The 18,810-nt window shown below is 39.1% G+C and overlaps 1 protein-coding gene across 1 annotated transcript in view; it reads left to right on the top strand.

Annotated features, from left to right (window-relative positions):
* NXPE2 (neurexophilin and PC-esterase domain family member 2) overlaps positions 1-18,810 on the top strand; it is a 68,392-nt gene that overhangs the window by 36,723 nt on the left and 12,859 nt on the right. The window contains 5 exon segments of the mRNA XM_044919792.1: positions 12,472-12,715; positions 12,718-12,891; positions 12,894-12,931; positions 12,934-13,210; positions 18,514-18,571. Coding sequence (XP_044775727.1) covers positions 12,472-12,715; positions 12,718-12,891; positions 12,894-12,931; positions 12,934-13,210; positions 18,514-18,571 — 791 coding nt within the window.

Genomic DNA, 18,810 nt, shown 5'->3' with positions numbered 1-18,810 from the left:
GCTGAGGGACGTCACTCTGGTGGCTAAGCGGGGGGTGGAACCCTCCGGGACAGTGTGGTCTCAGGACCCACGGGTCACAGAAAGACCGGGTGTGCCTGAGTGTGGCAGAGCTCCCAGGTATCGGAGCAGGGAAGCCGGCTGCAGAGGCGGAGCCCAGGTGCGGGCTCTCAGCTCGGGGTTGCCATAAACCATGATCCGCGGCACAGTCAGGCCACTGCTCCTCCAGCAGGGACCCAACAAGCGGCAGATCCAGGGAGACTCACCTTCCTCCCCTGGGAGGAGCCGCGCGGGAGTGCGCCGCAGGGATCTGCTGTGTTTGGAGACTCCACCCGGGGTCGGGTGCCAGAGATAGAAACGCGCGGTCACAGGCCGGGTGAGCACGGAGTGCGGCTGGAGACCAGGGAGACGGGAGTGACTGACGGCTTTTCTCTGGGGGCTCACTTAGAAGCGGGGCCCGAGTTCTCGGCTCCTCCACGGGGGAGATTGGGAGGCCGCCATTTTCAGTCTCCGCCTCCAAAGCTGTACGGAAAGCTCGCAGGGAACAGAAGCCCCGGAGAGCAAACCCCAGCAGATTACTTAGTTGGGAGGGGGCAAGGGCGGGGCAATTCTGCCTCCAGCAAAGACATTTGGAAACCACGGCAACAGGCCCCTCCCCCAGAAGATCAGCGAGAACAGCCAGCCAAGACCAAGTTTACCCATCAATGAGAACGGCAGAACTCCAGCTCTAGGGGACTACTGCACATAGAATTCATGGTTTTTTTACCACGATTCTGTAGTCTTTCAAAGTTAATTTTTTTTTTAACTGTCTTTTTTTCTTTTTTTTTTCTTTTTGAATTTTTCTTTTTCCCTTTTTCAACCAACATCTTATCAATCCCTTTTTTTTAAAAAAAAAATTTTTATTTTTCATTTTTAGAGTCATATTCTATCCCTTCATAGTAGTTACCCGTATTTTTGGCTTATATATATAAGCTGTTCTCTCTTTAAAATTTTGAGATAGTTTCTTCTAACAGATCAAAATATACCCTAAATCTTTAGTATATGGTGTTTTCTATTCCCCTGCCTGATCACATCCTCTCCCTTTTTTTTTTCTTTTTTTAAATCCTCTTCTTTCTTTTTTCAAACTTCTTATCAATTCCTTTTATAAAATTTTTTATAATTTCCATCTTTACAGTCATATTCCATCCCTTCATCATATCAACCCTTACTTTTGTACATATATAAGTTTTTCTTTCTTTAAAATTTTGGGAGGCACTTTCTTCTAAAAGACCAAAATACACCCCAAATCTAGTGTGTGGCACTGATCATATTTGATCACATTCTGGTTTTTTTGTTGTTGTTGTTTTGTTTTGTTTGTTTTTGTTTTTATCTTTATCTTTTTTTTCTTTTTCTTTTTTCTCTCTTTCCCTTTCTTTTCCCACTGCTTCAGGTTTTTTCTGATTTGTTTAGAGTATATTTTCTGGGGACATTGTTACTCTGCTAGCATTTTGTTCTCTCATTAATCTATTCTCCTCTGCACAAAATGACAAGACGGAAAAAATCACCTCAACAAAAAGAACAAGAGGTAGTACCGACTGCCAGGGACCTACTCAATACGGACATTAGTACGATGTCAGATCTAGAGTTCAGAATCATCACTTTAAAGATACTAGCTGGGCTTGAAAAAAATATGGAAGTTATTAGAGAAACCCTTTCTGGAGAAGTAAAAGAACTAAAATCCAACCAAGTAGAAATCAAAAAGGCTATTAATGAGGTGCAATCAAAAATGGGGGCGCTAACTGCTAGAATAAATGAGGCAGAAGAGAGAATCAGTAATATAGAAGATGAAATGATGGAAAATAAAGAAGCTGAGAAAAAGAGAGATAAACAACTACTGGATCACGAAGGCAGAATTCGAGAGAGAAGCGATACCATAAGACGAAACAACATTAGAATAATTGGGATCCCAGAAGAAGAAGAAAGAGAGAGAGGGGCAGAAGGTATAATGGAGCAAATTATAGCAGAGAACTTCCCTAATTTGGGGAAGGAAACAGGCATGAAAATCCAGGAAGCACAGAGAACCCCTCTCAAAATCAATAAAAATAGGTCAACACCCCGACATCTAATAGTAAAACTTACGAGTCTCATAGACAAAGAGAAAATCCTCAAAGCAGCTCGGGAGAAGAGATATGTAACCTACAAGGGTAGAAACATTAGATTGGCAACAGACCTATCCACAGAGACCTGGCAGGCCAGAAAGGACTGGCAGGATATATTCAGAGCACTAAACGAGAAAAATATGCAGCCAAGAATACTATATCCAGCTAGGCTGTCATTGAAAATTGAAGGAGAGATAAAAAGCTTCCAGGACAAACAAAAACTAAAGGAATTTGCAAACACAAAACCAGCCCTACAGGAAATCTTGAAAGGAGTCCTCTAAGCAAAGAGAGACCCCAAAAGCAACATAGACCAGAAAGGAACACAGACAATATACGGTAACAGTCACCTTACAGGCAATACAATGGCACTAAATTCCTATCTTTCAATAGTTACTCTGAATGTAAATGGGCTCAATGCCCCAATCAAAAGACACAGGCTATCAGACTGGATTAAAAAACAAGACCCATCGATATGCTGTCTGCAAGAGACTCATTTTCGACCCAAAGACAGCCCCAGATTGAAAGTGAGGGGGTGGAAAACCATTTACCATGCTAACGGACACCAAAAGAAAGCTGGGGTGGCAATCCTTATATCAGACAAATTAGATTTTAAACCAAAGACTGTAATAAGAGATGAGGAAGGACACTATATCATACTTAAAGGATCTATCCAACAAGAAGATCTAACAATTGTAAATATCTATGCCCCTAACATGGGAGCAGCCAATTATATAAGCCAATTAATAACAAAAGCAAAGAAACACATCGACAACAATACAATAATAGTGGGGGACTTTAACACCCCCCTCACTGAAATGGACAGATCGTCTAAGCAAAAGATCAACAAGGAAATAAAGACTTTAAATGACACACTGGACCAAATGGACTTTACAGACATATTCAGAACATTCCACCCCAAAGCAACGGAATACACATTCTTCTCTAGTGCCCATGGAACATTCTCCAGAATAGATCACATCCTAGGTCATAAATCAGGTCTCAACCGGTACCAAAAGATTGGAATCATTCCCTGCCTATTTTCAGACCACAATGCTTTGAAACTAGAGCTCAATCACAAGACAAAAGTCAGAAAGAACTCAAATACATGGAGGCTAAAGAGCATCCTACTGAAGAACGAATGGGTCAACCAGGAAATTAAAGAAGATTTAAAAAAATACATGGAAACCAATGAAAATGAAAACATAACTATTCAAAATCTTTGGGATGCAGCAAAGGCAGTCCTAAGAGGAAAGTATATAGCAATACAAGCCTTTCTCAAGAAGCAAGAAAGGTCTCAAGTATACAACCTAACCCTACACCTAAAGGAGCTGGAGAAAGAACAGCAAATAAAGCCTAAACCCAGCAGGAGAAGAGAAATAATAAAGATCAGAGCAGAAATCAATGAAATAGAAACTAAAAGAACAGTAGAACAGATCAACGAAACTAGGAGCTGGTTCTTTGAAAGAATTAACAAGATTGATAAACCCCTGGCCAGACTTATCAAAAAGAGAAGAGAAATGACCCACATCAACAAAATCATGAATGAAAGAGGAGAGATCACAACCAACACCAAAGAAATACAAACAATTATAAGAACATATTATGAGCAACTCTATGCCAGCAAATTAAATAACCTGGAAGAAATGGATGCATTCCTAGAGATGTACCAACTACCAAAACTGAACCAGGATGAAATAGAAAACCTGAACAGACCTATAACCACTAAGGAAATTGAAGGAGCCATCAAAAATCTCCCAACAAACAAAAGCCCAGGGCCAGATGGCTTCCCAGGGGAATTCTACCAAACATTTCAAGAAGAATTAATACCTATTCTTCTGAAACTGTTCCAAAACATAGAAATGGAAGGAAAACTTCCCAACTCACTTTATGAGGCCAGCATTACCTTGATCCCAAAACCAGACAAAGACCCCATCAAAAAGGAGAATTACAGACCAATATCCCTGATGAACATGGATGCAAAAATTCTCACCAAAATACTAGCCAATAGGATCCAACAGTACATTACAAGGATTATTCACCATGACCAAGTGGGATTGATCCCTGGGCTGCAAGGTTGGTTCAACATCCGCAAATCAATCAATGTGATACAATACATTAACAAAAGAAAGAACAAGAATCATATGATCCTCTCAATAGATGCAGAAAAAGCATTTGACAAAGTACAGCATCCTTTCTTGATCAAAACTCTTCAGAGTATAGGGATAGAGGGTACATACCTCAATATCATAAAAGCCATCTATGAAAAACCTACAGCGAATATCATTCTCAATGGGGAAAAACTGAGAGCTTTCCCCCTAAGGTCAGGAACGCGGCAGGGATGTCCAGTATCACCACTGCTATTCAACATAGTATTGGAAGTCCTAGCCACAGCAATCAGACAACAAAAAGAAATCAAAGGCATCCAAATTGGCAAGGAAGAAGTCAAACTCTCACTCTTTGCAGATGATATGATACTTTATGTGGAAAACCCAAAAGACTCCACCCCAAAACTGCTAGAACTCATACAGGAATTCAGTCAAGTGGCAGGATATAAAATCAATGCACAGAAGTCAGTGGCATTCCTATACACCAACAACAAGACAGAAGAAAGAGAAATTAAGGAGTTGATCCCATTTACAATTGCACCCAAAACCATAAGATACCTAGGAATAAATCTAACCAAAGAGACAAAGGATCTGTACTCAGAAAACTATAAAATACTCATGAAAGAAATGGAGGAAGACACAAAGAAATGGAAAAACGTTCCATGCTCATGGATTGGAAGAACAAATATTGTGAAGATGTCAATGCTACCTAGAGCAATCTACACATTCAATGCAATCCCCATCAAAATACCATCCACTTTTTTCAAAGAAATGGAACAAATCATCCTAAAATTTGTATGGAACCAGAAAAGACCCCGCATAGCCAGAGGAATGTTGAAAAAGAAAAGCAAAGCCGGCGGCATCACAATTCCGGACTTCCAGCTCTATTACAAAGCTGTCATCATCAAGACAGCATGGTACTGGCACAAAAACAGACACATAGATCAATGGAACAGAATAGAGAGCCCAGAAATGGACCCTCAACTCTATGGTCAACTCATCTTTGACAAAGCAGGAAAGAATGTCCAATGGAACAAAGACAGTCTCTTCAACAAATGGTGTTGGGAAAATTGGACAGCCACATGCAGAAGAATGAAACTGGACCATTTCCTTACACCACACACAAAAATAGACTCCAAATGGTTGAAAGACCTCAATGTGAGACAGGAGTCCATCAAAATCCTAAAGGAGAACACAGGCAGCAACCTCTTTGACCTCAGCCGAAGCAACTTCTTCCTAGAAACATCGCCAAAGGCAAGGGAGGCAAGGGCAAAAATGAACTATTGGGACTTCATCAAGATAAAAAGCTTTTGCAAAGCAAAGGAAACAGTCAACAAAACCAAAAGACAACCAACAGAATGGGAGAAGATATTTGCAAATGACATATCAGATAAAGGGCTAGTATCCAAAATCTATAAAGAACTCATCAAACTCAACACCCAAAGAACAAAGAATCCAATCAAGAAATGGGCAGAAGACATGAACAGACATTTTTCCAAAGAAGACATCCAAATGGCCAACAGACACATGAAAAAGTGCTCAATATCGCTCGGCATCAGGGAAATCCAAATCAAAACCTCAATGAGATACCACCTCACACCTGTCAGAATGGCTAAAATTAACAAGTCAGGAAATGACAGATGTTGGCGGGGATGCGGAGAAAGGGGAACCCTCCTACACTGTTGGTGGGAATGCAAGCTGGTGCAGCCACTCTGGAAAACTGTATGGAGGTTCCTCAAAAAGTTGAAAATAGAGCTACCCTATGATCCAGCAATTGCACTACTGGGTATTTACCCCAAAGATACAAAAGTAGGGATCCGAAGGGGTACGTGCACCCCGATGTTTATAGCAGCAATGTCCACAATAGCCAAACTGTGGAAAGAGCCAAGATGTCCATCAACAGATGAATGGATAAAGAAGAAGTGGTATATATATACAATGGAATATTATGCAGCCATCAAAAGGAATGAGATCTTGCTATTTGCAACGACGTGGATGGAACTGGAGGGTATTATGTTGAGTGAAATAAGTCAAACAGAGAAAGACATGTATCATATGATCTCACTGATATGAGGAATTCTTAATCTCAGGAAACAAACTGAGGGTTGCTCGAGTGGGGGGTGGGGTGGGAAGGATGGAGTGACTGGGTGATAGAGACTGGGGAGGGTATGTGCTCTGGTAAGCGCTGTGAATTTTGCAAGACTGTTGAATCTCAGATCTGTACCTCTGAAACAAATAATGCAATATATGTTAAGAAAAAAAAAAGAAGAAGAAGGTAGCGGGAGGGGAAGAATGAAGCGGGGGAAATCGGAGGGGTAGACGAACCATGAGAGACGATGGACTCTGAAAAACAAACAGGGTTCTAGAGGGGAGGGGGGTGGGAGGATGGGTTAGCCTGGTGGTGGGTACTGAGGAGGGCACGTTCTGCATGGAGCACTGGGTGTTATGCACAAACAATGAATCATGGAACACTTCATCTAAAACTAATGATGTAATGTATGGGGATTAACATAAGAATAAAAAAAAATTAAAAAAAAATGGGCCAAAGGAAAAACATTTTTTTTTTTTTTAAAGATTTTATTTATTTATTTGAGAGAGAGAGAGTGAGAGACAGAGAGCATGAGAGGGGGGAGGGTCAGAAGGAGAAGCAGACTCCCTGCTGAGCAGGGAGCCCGATGCGGGACTCGATCCCGGGACTCCAGGATCATGACCTGAGCTGAAGGCAGTCGCTTAACCAACTGAGCCACCCAGGCGCCCCAGGAAAAACATTTTTAAAGATGATCCGGTGATTTGTTATTTATAAGGCTTATCTGGAATTAAATAGATGTATTCTATTATTTTGTTTCAACACGAATGTCTCGTGTGTAAAGAACCCTGCTTTAACAATGAGGAAATGGAGCTTTGTCTAATGTATTATTACACAGGTAGTAAATGGTGATAGAATCAAGACTAAGTGTTTTTACTGGAGCATGTAATCATTATTGTGATCGTGTTGAAGGAAAAATCCTTATTTTCTTGGAATATCTGATGTCTTCAGTGGCCTATTTGGCAATCTCACTTACTGGTAATACTAAGCTGGATTTCAGGTATGGCCATTGGCTAGTGGAAGAGATCCCAACTCTTCATCTTCAGAGTTTTTCCCCTCAGTCATTTAGGACCCAGTGTTAGGAAATGAGTCCTAAAGGCAAGAATTTTAACAGACTCAAGGACAATCATGTTAGCCCTGAGTAATCAGATGAACACTCTGCTCTGGAAGTTCCATGTTAAAAATAAGTTACCATTCTTCTTGGAAAACACTAGCAAAAAGATATATGCACCCCTATGTTTATTGTAGTGTTATTTACAATAGCCAAGATATGGAGGCAACGCAACTGTCCATCAATAGAAGGATAAGGAAGATGTGGGGTGTGGGTGTGTGTGCGTGTATGTATATATGCACCGTAAGCAATGGTGTGTGTATATTATATAATGGAATATTACTCCATAACGCCATAATGCCATTTGCAATGGCTTGGATGAGCCTAGAAGGGATAATGCTAAATTAATCAGACAAAGACGCATACCATATGGTTTCATTCATATGTGGAATTTAAGAAACAAAACAAACAAAGAAAGATAAGAGAGACAAAAAATACGCACTTTTCAATATGGAGAATAAACTTGTGGTTGCCAGAGGGGAGATGGGTGAGGGGATGAGTGAAATAAAAAAAGATTAAGAGTAAACTTATGGTGATGAGCACTGAGTAATGTACAGAAATGTTAATTATGTTGCACACTTGAAACTAATATAACACTGTATGTTAAATATAGTTCAATTAAAAAAATAAGTTACAATCTTCAAAATCATCCAGAATGTCTTCATCACCTATTAGCCTAGACTTTTTAAAAGATTTTATTTATTTATTTATTTGAGGCATGGGGGAGGGGGGAACACAGCAGGCAGAGGGGGAGGGAGAAGCAGGCTCCCCACTGAGCAAGGAGCCTGATGTGGGACTCGATCCCAGAGCCCTGGGATCATGACCTGAGCTGAAGGTAGACACTTAACTGCCTGAGCCACCCAGGTGCCCCCAGACTCTTTTTTTTTTTTTTAAGATTTTATTTGAGAGAGAGAGAGAGCATGAGCAGGGGAGAGGGGCAGAGAGAGAGAGGGAGAAGCAGGCTTCCTGCTGAGCAGGAAGCCCCATGCAGGGCTTGATCCCAGGACGCTGGGATCATGACTTGAGCTGAAGGCAGTCTTTTAACCGGCTGAGGCACCCAGGCGCCCCTAGCCTAGACTCTTTTTTAATTTGGTTATTATCTGGATCTTTCTAATGTAAGAACTTTAGGATATTTCTTATTACAAAAAGATCAGGGAGCAGCACTGCTTAGTTATAATCAGTGACAGCCTATGTCAGAAGCAAGGAAACTAAGATGGATGGCTGTCTTTATTAAGTTTGCTCCTCAGAGCTTCTCTGAGACCTTCAAATCTCAAAATATTTAGGTTAGGCTCTTTTTTGGACTCTAGTCACTTTCTTTACTCAAAAAATTGTTCTTAAAGGAAGGTCAGTGGTTCTGGACTTACGAACATGATTTACAGAAATATAGTGAAAATAACATTTTTCTGAAAAGAAAAATCCCCATGCCAAAGATAGCTTTTCTTATCAAAAAAAAAATTTTTTTCTCCTATCTGGTAGTCTCCTTCCAGTCTTTTGAGAATCAAATGTCATCAGCCCTGTATAGCCATTCTTTAAAGAAAAAAAAAAAGCTATATTGATATATAATTTACCTACCACATAATTCACCCATTTAAAGTCTATAATTCAATGGTCTCTGGTACATTATTAATTATAAACATTGTGGGTATAGATAACATAAAACTTTTCTATTTTAACCACTGAAATGTACAAAGCAATGGCATTAATTATGTTTATAGTATTATGCAACCATCACCACTCTTTTTCCAAACCTTTTTCATCACTCCACATGGAAACACCATATTCATATATATTCATATATACAGATATATTCATGTATATTCAGCGTATATAGTTCATATATATTGAACTATAACTTCTATTCCATCCCCCACCCCCACGAAGCCATTCTTAACTGTCCCAGGCCAAATTCGCTACAGTATTTTAGGTACCCATGAAATTTTGCTTATGTATCTTTCAAGTTATTTACTTTTTGTAGTAAGTTTACATGTTTGCTCCTTTCACTAGATTGGCTTTCCTGGGGATATAATCATATCAGCTGCAAATGATAATTGTGTGTCTTCCTTTCATAATTAATAATAATTAAAATTATTAAGATCAGTAAGAGAGCAGAGAGTATCTTTATCATAATAACCAGTAGAGTAGACCTTTCTATCCGCTTGGCTGAATCTAGGTATACAAAGGAATAAAAAGTCCAATCATAGAAATATTAAAATAAAATTAAATATTTAGAAATGAAAGTGTAGAGAAGAGTCTAAGATTAGAGGCAATAGAAATATGTCAAGAGGAATTCTTCAGGGCTTTAACTGCAAATATTAAATACTTCTAAAATGTCAAGCAATTAATCAAATATTTTCTGCAAAATTGAGAGACTGAATGTTAAGATGTTTGTTATATAAAGAACTGTCAACTCAGAAATTGACCTTGAACATTGACATCGAAATTAAAAAACGGACAAAGGAAATAGACCATTCAGAAGAAATATATTAGTAAAAAAAGTATTTGAGGGGAAATGCAGTTGAAATACTATTTTAAATTACTTTTATTTTAGTACCAGTGTAAGTCTCCATTTTCATCTGTCAAATTTGCAAACATTTTTAAATAACATTTTATAATTTATCCAAAAATATTTAAATTGATGACAGACATCCAAGTACAACCTCAGTGAGCATGCAACCATTCATCAATCAGAAAATGGATTTTGTGTGAATCTTTCTTTCAGGCAACTAATTAATAGCATATCATATAGGAGGTGTTACAGGATTTTTTTGGCATAACTAAATATCTTATTCCAGAAAAGTCTTTGATAACAATTATGAGAGGAAGTAGTATACCTGGACTTCAAGACTATGTGTGAATATTAAACAGCAATCAATTTCATTTATTTCTTAAATTCTACATGAGTGGAATCATGGTGTTTGTCATTCTCTGACTTCTTTCACTTAGCATTATACCCTCTAGGTCCACCTATGTTGTTGTAAATGGCAAGATCTCTTTTTCGTGGTGAAGTAATATCCCATTATATATATGTGTACAAACACGCACACACACACACACACATATATCCATAGATGAATGGATAAAGGTTATATACATACCACATCTTCTTTAGCCATTCATCTATGGATGGATACCTGAGTTACTTCCATATCTTGGCTATTGTAAAAAATGCTGCAGCAAATATAGGGATGCATATATCTTTTTGAATTATTGTTTTCATTTTCTTTTGTTAAAACCCAAAAATGGAAATACTGGACCATAGGGTAATTCTATTTTTAATTTTTTGAGGAAACTTGAACCTTCTTACACTGTTGGTGGGAATGCAAATTGGTGCAGCCAGTGTGGAAAACAGTATGGAGTTTCCTCAAAAAGTTAAAAATAGAACTACCCTATGATCCAGCAATTGCACTACTAGGTATTTACTCACAAAATACTGAGTCAAAGGGATACATGCATCTGATGTTTAAGGCAGCATTATCAACAATAGCCAAATAATGGAAAGAGTCCATTTTGTTTTCCACAGTGGCTGTACCAATTTGCATCCCCCAACAGTGCATGATGCACCGTCATCAACACTTATTGTGATTTTCATTTTAGCCATTCTGACAGGCATAAGGGGTTATGTGGAATTTAAGAAACAAAGACAATGAAAAAAAGAGACAAAAACAAAAACAAAAAAACCTTATGCTTAAATATAGAGAACTGGTGGTTTCCAGGAGGGAAGTAGGTAGGAGGATAGGTAAAACAGATAGAAGGGATTAAGAGTACACTTATTTTGATACGCACAGAGAAATGTATAGAATTATTGAATCATTATATTGTACACCTGAAACTAACATATATAACACTGTATGTTACATTTCAATAAAAATAATAAAGGCATTTTCAGTTAAAAAAAAAAAAGCAGTCAACTTAAAAAGTAAAACAAAACAAAAAAAACCAAGCCAATTAACAAACAGGGGTAGGTTTCCAAGTCTGGCTTCACCCATGTCATTTTAGGCGATGGCTCAATGTACCTCTATGGGGCTTGGGAGACTCCTGAACAGACTTTATTTTATTTTATTTTTATTTTATTTTATTATTATTTTTTATTGTTATGTTAATCCCCATACATTACATCATTAGTTTTAGATGTAGTGTTCCATGATTCATTGTTTGTGCATAACACCCAGTGCTCCATGCAGAACGTGCCCTCCTCAATACCCATTACCAGGCTAACCCATCCTCCCACCCCCCCTCCCCTCTAGAACCCTCAGTTTGTTTTTCAGAGTCCATCATCTCTCATGGTTCGTCTACCCCTCCGATTTCCCCCCCCTTCATTCTTCCCCTCCTGCTATCTCCTGAACAGATTTTAAATTGGTGATGACATTCTCTCCAGTTACCTTGTTGTCCAGGTGAATACAATGACATTGTCAGCTAAACCTATTTCATTTGATTAAATATGTTTCTGTATTATTAAGAGCGCTATATGTAACTCTTATTCTTTGTGTGTTGAGAAGCTGGAATGGTGTCTTGAACTAATATGTAGACCATGACCCGATGAACGAGGGGGCACAAGCCCACACACGTGGGGTCAGTGGGTAGTTCCCTCAGCACCCAAACTCCCACTTCAGGGAAATGAGACCCATAGGATCCTTTTGATTAAAGGTGCAGTTTAGTTTCAATAAACATCACAAAATAATATATATTTATTTTATATAATTAATTTTAAGCCAATGACTTCCCCCCAAAAATCATCTGTTGGCAGCAGTGGGAGTCACATTTCATGGAAATTGATTCTTAGGATTCCAAATAATAATTTATACTGAAAACAAGCCATATTATTTGCTGATAATATATCCATAATATCCAAGTCTGGCTTCACCCATGTCATTTTAGGCAATGGCTAAATGTACCTCTATGAGGCTTGGGAGACTCCTGAACAGATTTTATTTTATTTTATTTTATTATTATTTTTTTATTATAGTTTAATAATTTATACTGAAAACAAGCCATATTATTTGCTGATAATATATCCCTTGTCCCTCAATACTTCAGTTGTTTAGTTTGAGAAGCCCTACTCCCCTGAAGCAATAGAACATATTCAGAAAGTTCTTACACCTTGAAGTACCACTGGATCCAGCAGTTTCACTAACAGAGACTGAGCTGAGAATAAAAGGAATCATGGACAAACTAGACCAGCTGATCACCCCCAGACCTTTCACCAACATGAACCCCACCACCAGTGCTGCACACAGCACAGCTGCCCTCTCCCCACCCAGCCCAGACGCCTACTGCAGGGGGTTCAGCTAGACATCCTGCTGGAGGGGAGGGACCACTTGGGATGCAGGAACGAATATGGCGGGGATCTCCTGAGGGTCAGGATGTCCTCCCCAGCCCTGAAGGCAGGTGCTTCAGGAAAGGTGACAGACTTCAACAGTGGCAGCTACCTTGTCAGCATCACTTTGTCCTGGGAAGGCTGGGTCTGTCTCTCCTGCTCATCCACCCCAGTGAAGGAATATAAGAGCTCTCTGGGGGGCAAGGAACCAAGACTATGACAGGGTGATATTCACAGGCCAGTTTGACAATAATACCTCCTGGGTCCTCTCTGAGTGTGGTCTGACCCTAAACTCAAGTGCTGAACTTTGCAAATACCTGGACTATTGAGACCAAGAAGCCTTCTACTGCATGAGGCCTCCATATGTTCCCCGCAAGGCCCTGACCCACAGGACCACCAGCAATGGAAACATTTCCTATCTTAGGAAAGAAGAACGAAGTCTTTTCCACAGGCAAACAGGCCTTCACATACAATAATCGATACAAAGAGGGAGGCTTAGGTTCAAACCAACTCTGCCTAGAAACTTTTCCTAATCAAGTCTCTTAGGTCAATGAAGGTTGATTGGGTTATAAATTCATCCATTGCTCAGAGTCAGGTCAGCAGCTAGGGCCCCATAGAGGTCACCTCTACACTGTGGTTTTAAGGAGTATAACCAGTGATGCATTTTACATATGCTTATAGTTCTCCATGGTTTGTAGTATTTCTAGAGTTGGTAACTTTTTAGAGACCAGTATTTTCTATAACATATTCCATGGAACACCAATCTTACAGGATATTAATAGATGCTATGTAAAAAAAAAAAAAAAAAAAAAAAAAAAGGAGGGGCTGAATGGTATCATTCTTTAGTTACTTGACCCTGTACATTAAATAAATCACCAAACCCTATGAATTGTACCTCCTGTATAGCTTTCAATCTACTCTCCACACTGCACCCAGACTAATGTTTCCAAAATCTAGATGACTTTTACTTTTCCTTGCTTAAAACACGTTATATGATCTCATTGCTCTAAGGATGAAATCCAGACTCATTAATGTTTACAAGGACTTGCCCAGCTCAGAAGCCTGTTGTCTCACCCTTATGCTGCCTTGCTCTGTCAGGCAAACTCAACTTTTATTTCACAAACAGACCATGCTGTCTCTCAACTCTGGCACTTTACAAGCCTTGGTTTAAGTGTCATTTCTTCCATGTTAGGGTAAAGTGCTAGTCCCATATTCTTCCAGTACATTCTGTTTTTTTCCCCCAATGATAACACTCATTATACTACTAAATTTCAAACATTTTTTAATCTTCTGAGCTCTGTGAGGCAAAAACTGTTACTATTTTTTTCAACATTTCCTTATTCAACTTACCAATAGTTAGGACTTTCTACATTCCAGGCATAGTTCTAGCTGTTTGGAATTCAACATTCTAGTGGGATAAAAAGACAACAAACAGGTATGTAACAAAGTTACCAGAATAAAGAATTTTAATATAATGGTGAATGCTATTTTTTCTTTTTCTTTCTTTTTCTTTCTTTTTTTTTTTTTTTTAGAGAGAGGGAGGAAGAGAGTATGTGCATGTAGGGGTAGGAGGGAGGGCCCGAGGGAGGGAGAAAGAGAATCTTAAGCAGACTCCACACTCAGCATGGAGCCTGACAAGGGGCTCAGCCTCACCACCCTGAGATCATGAACTGATCTGAAATTGAGAGTCAGACACTTAACTGACTGAGCCACCCAGGCACCCCTGATGATTGCCATTTTAAAAGAGGCCAGGTAAGGTCTGTCTGGAATACCAACCTGAGAATGGGACATTTGAATAGCACCTTGTATGAAGTGAGGAAGTGAGCCAAGTGAATTTTGGGGGAAATACCATTCCTAAGAGAGGGTATATGAACTGAGGCAAGAGCATGCTGGAATGTTCCAGGAACTGTGAAGGGAACCAGTGAGGCTGACATGCAATGAATGAGGGAGAGAGAAGGTCAGAGGAATAGGCATTGTTTAGGGGCCATCTACATATGATAGGAAGCCATTGAGGGCCACCATTTTGTCTCCTAGCCTAGTGTGATGTCTACCACCTGGAAGATTCTCAACTGTTGAATGGAAAAATAAGTGAAATACAATCTGGGAAAATAAACAGGTTTATTTACAGCGCCTTTTCATTCACTGTAGTATCTATCCCTTCAAGTGGGGATAGAATGCAGAACTTCACAATTATTTGACCATGGAACAGTTATTTAATGGATCATTTTAAGAGATTTTGGTTCCATAGTTTGGTAATTGCTGCTATAGAGAGGCCTTGTTTTTGTGATGTGGGTTCAGAAAAGCAAGTAGGATAACATAGTATCCTGGAAAGTCAAATTCAAATCCATTTTAAACATTATGATGATACAAGGGCAGGGCACAGGGCAAAACTGACCTTACATCTGTGTAAGATTTCCCTTTCACCCCTATGTCACCTTCACTTCTTTGTTTTCCTGATCAAGGTATGGAATAACCCCTTTATCCTATGGCTCAGACAGAAGAGGCTGGACTTTTAAAAAAATATATTTTACTAATAACTAAAGGACTAATCATGGAGACATAGAGGCCTTACCATTTTAAAGGCCATGTCTTAACTCTATGGGAAGAGTACCCAGGCTGATTCCATTTTTTCCCTGTTGGCCACATATGGCACCCTCTTGAGATGGTCATCATTGCAGCCTGGATTTGGGGACCTCTCCTTACACACTTTCCTGACTCTTCGTAGAAAATCCTAAATTCCTGGGCTGGCACACTGCATGTATGTTGGGTCCAATCATGCTTCTAAAGTGGGCTATATTTATGACAATAATATGCCTGACCCTGTTTTACTTTCTAATAGACACATTTACTTCTGGATTCCCTGCTTTATTCAAACTGTCCAATTTTTTCTCCCACTGCATGTAAGTAGAGATACAAGTTTCTTCACAGGTGATTTAGTGTGTACACAAGAAATGGTTGGCTTCATAGTTAATTCCATATCCAGGAACTCTTGCAGATCATTCTATCATTAAATTCTAAGCCCCATTCTTAGGCCCAAGTTAGGTTCTATGACCTCATTCCTTCCCACAGTCCAAGGACTGAGCCTGTTTCTTTTTCATTTGTTAACATAGTAAATACATTTTCTCACTAGTATTCTCTCTCTCAAGCCTGGCTACCTCCTCAATTAGATGCTACCTCCTCAAATACTTCCTCAAAGTTAAAAAAAATTTTTTTAATTTTAAGAGTTTTATTGATAATCATGGTGGGAAAATAAACCAGCGGTTGCCGTATAGGAAGACTTCATACAGGAAACACAGTTGATAAATCTTTCAGTTTCTATCATGGTCTATTACAGATCCCCTTCTGAAATGTAATACACACACACACACACACACATGCATGCTTAAAACTAAGACCAGACACGTTGAAATGAATGCCTTTCTATACCATGATTACCTATTTTTAATGTCCCAACATTTGGCTTTGATATTCAAATTTACAAGGTAGCCAGGTATTGGTCTTTTTTGTCAACTTCAACCTTACCTGGGATAGATATGGGAGAATGTTTCAAATTTCAGAAGTTCAAGTTCCCCACTGAGACAAATTTTAACCTTGTGCCAAAGAGAGGTCTGATAAGATCCTCAATAAAAACACTATTATGCTCATTTCACATATGTGGAAATTTAAGCACAGACATACTAAATAGCTTGGCCAAAGTAAGTTACACCGAGCAAGTGGCAGAGTTGGAACTGGAATCCCAATCTACTTTATTCTCAAGTAAAGGGGCTATAGCACTATCCCCATGACTCCACCACTCCACCTAGCTGTCACTGTCCAGACATCTTGGTCCCTCACTTCGGCAGTCCTCTGGTGCCCTCAATGAGAGGAGTATTATTCTCACCTGAGGGAAAAAAAAAAAATCAATCCTTTCTCTGGCTCTGGAAGCCCTTCCTTTCCCTAGATGGATTTTATGTTGATGGAATGAATTCAGTTGACCAGATATAGTCACCATCTTAATTGGTAGGACCCATATCTTGAGGTGAAGCTCACAGTGCTAGACAATTAAAACATTATAATGAATAAATGACCTAAGTCCTACTCACAAGATGATAAAGTACAGAAAATAGCCTCTGCGGGTCTTGTGAAGGTAGAGTTCATGAAGAGGAGGCTGGAGAAGTGAACGCTCATAGGAGGTTGTAAGCCAGAGAAGGAGCTTGGTCCTAATACTGTAGGTTGATAATGGAAAGTCATGGAAGTATTTTGTCTAGGGGGAATAAAATGGGCAGCACAGAGAATGTTTTTAGGTGGGATAAACTAAAGGAGCAGGAATATGGTAATTTAGGGCAAGGGTCTCAAAGTAATATCCTTGGATCAGCAGCCTCAGCTTCACTTGAAAGTTTGTTAGAAATCCAAATTCTTGGACCTCAGCCCAGAACTATTTTTTTTCCAGCTTTTTTGAGGTGTGATTGACCAATAAAATTTTACACATTAAGGTATACAGTATATTTTGATATACATATACATTGTAAAATGGGTACCATAATCAGGCTGAATAATATATCCATCTCCTCACATAGTCAGCATTTTTGTGTTTTTTAATTTTTTTTTTTTATTTTTAAGTAATCTCTACACCTAACATGGGGCTCAAACTTACAATCCTGAGATCAAGAGTTGCATGCTCTACCAACTGAGCCAGCCAGGTGCCCCTGAGTGTTGTAAGAACACTTAAGATCTGCTTTCTCAGCCAATTTCAAGCCTACAGTACATTAGCTAGAGTTACCAGGCTGTACATTAGATCCCAGAGCTTAGTCATCTTATAACTGTAAGTTTATATCCCTTAACCAACATCTCCCCATTTCCCCCCCTCTAAACTCCTGATAACCACCATTCTATGAATGCAGAACCCCAGGTGGGGTTTGATCTCATGACCCTGAGATCACCACCTGAGCCAACACTTAACCGACTGTGCCACTCAGGTGTCCCCACCATTCTGTTTCCATGAGTTTGACTTGTTTAGATTTCACATATAAGTGAAATCATGCAGTATTTGTCTTTCTGTATCTGGCTCATCGAAATCTGTATCTGGCTTGTTTTCACTTAGCATAATGTCCTCCAGGCTAATCCATGTTATTGCAAATGACAGGATTTCTTTTTTTTTTTTTTAAGGCTGAATAATATTTCATTGTACATATAAACTATATTTTCTTTATTCATTCATCTATCAATGGACATTTAGGTTGTTTCCATATCATGGCTATTGTGAATTAATGATGCTTTGAATATGGGGGGTAGAGATAGCTCTTCAAGTGCCCCAGAACTATTGAATCAGACACTCTGGGGATGAAGTTCAGCAATCTCAGTTGTAATAAGCTCTCCAGATAATTCTGATGTACACTCAAGTTTGAGAAGTAGTGGCCTAGGAAAATGTTGATGAAGGCCTGAATTACCACAGGCGGTAAAGATGGAAAGGCTGGCTTGCAGTAGAAAATCATTTAGAAGATAAAAACCAAAGACATGTTGGATTAGTTGCAAATGTCTCTTTCTGGATCTTTGGATCCCTGCTATTACCAGGAGAACAGTTTTCCAGAATCTTGACCCATTTACTTTCTCAGAATATCTTAAATATATCAAGGTAAAGAAGAAAAAAACATTTGCAGAGAGTTAAGAGTGGCTTAATCTCTCTCTCCATCCCTTGTTAGCACCTCATGCCCCACCCCACATCCCCCTGCTAGTGATTTTTACTTTAATATCTGGGCAGATATCAGGCTAATTTATCTTCCCATTTTCTGTTGAAATGATGAAGAACTTTACCTCCATTGAGATTTTACCATGTAACAGTAAGTCTATTGTGCTGTTGCTTGCTGTGTTCACAATTTATCCATCTAAAAGACATTCTTACTTTGAGAAAATTCACATTAACCACTTTCATCTTTCATTTCTTGGGGCAAAGAGTACCAGTCATCTTGGGTTTTACAGGAAGGACTTTATTCTTAGAAATTATTTTCATATCAATTTTAACCAATTTTCACCTTGAATCAGATCTGAAAGTCTAAGTAACTCTTAATTTCAGCTGCCTACTC

Source organism: Neomonachus schauinslandi, chromosome 11, assembly GCF_002201575.2.
Source record: "Neomonachus schauinslandi chromosome 11, ASM220157v2, whole genome shotgun sequence".
NCBI lineage: Eukaryota > Metazoa > Chordata > Mammalia > Carnivora > Phocidae > Neomonachus > Neomonachus schauinslandi.
The sequence above is the reverse complement of the archived record's forward strand: the minus strand, read 5'-3'. Positions and strand labels throughout refer to the sequence as shown.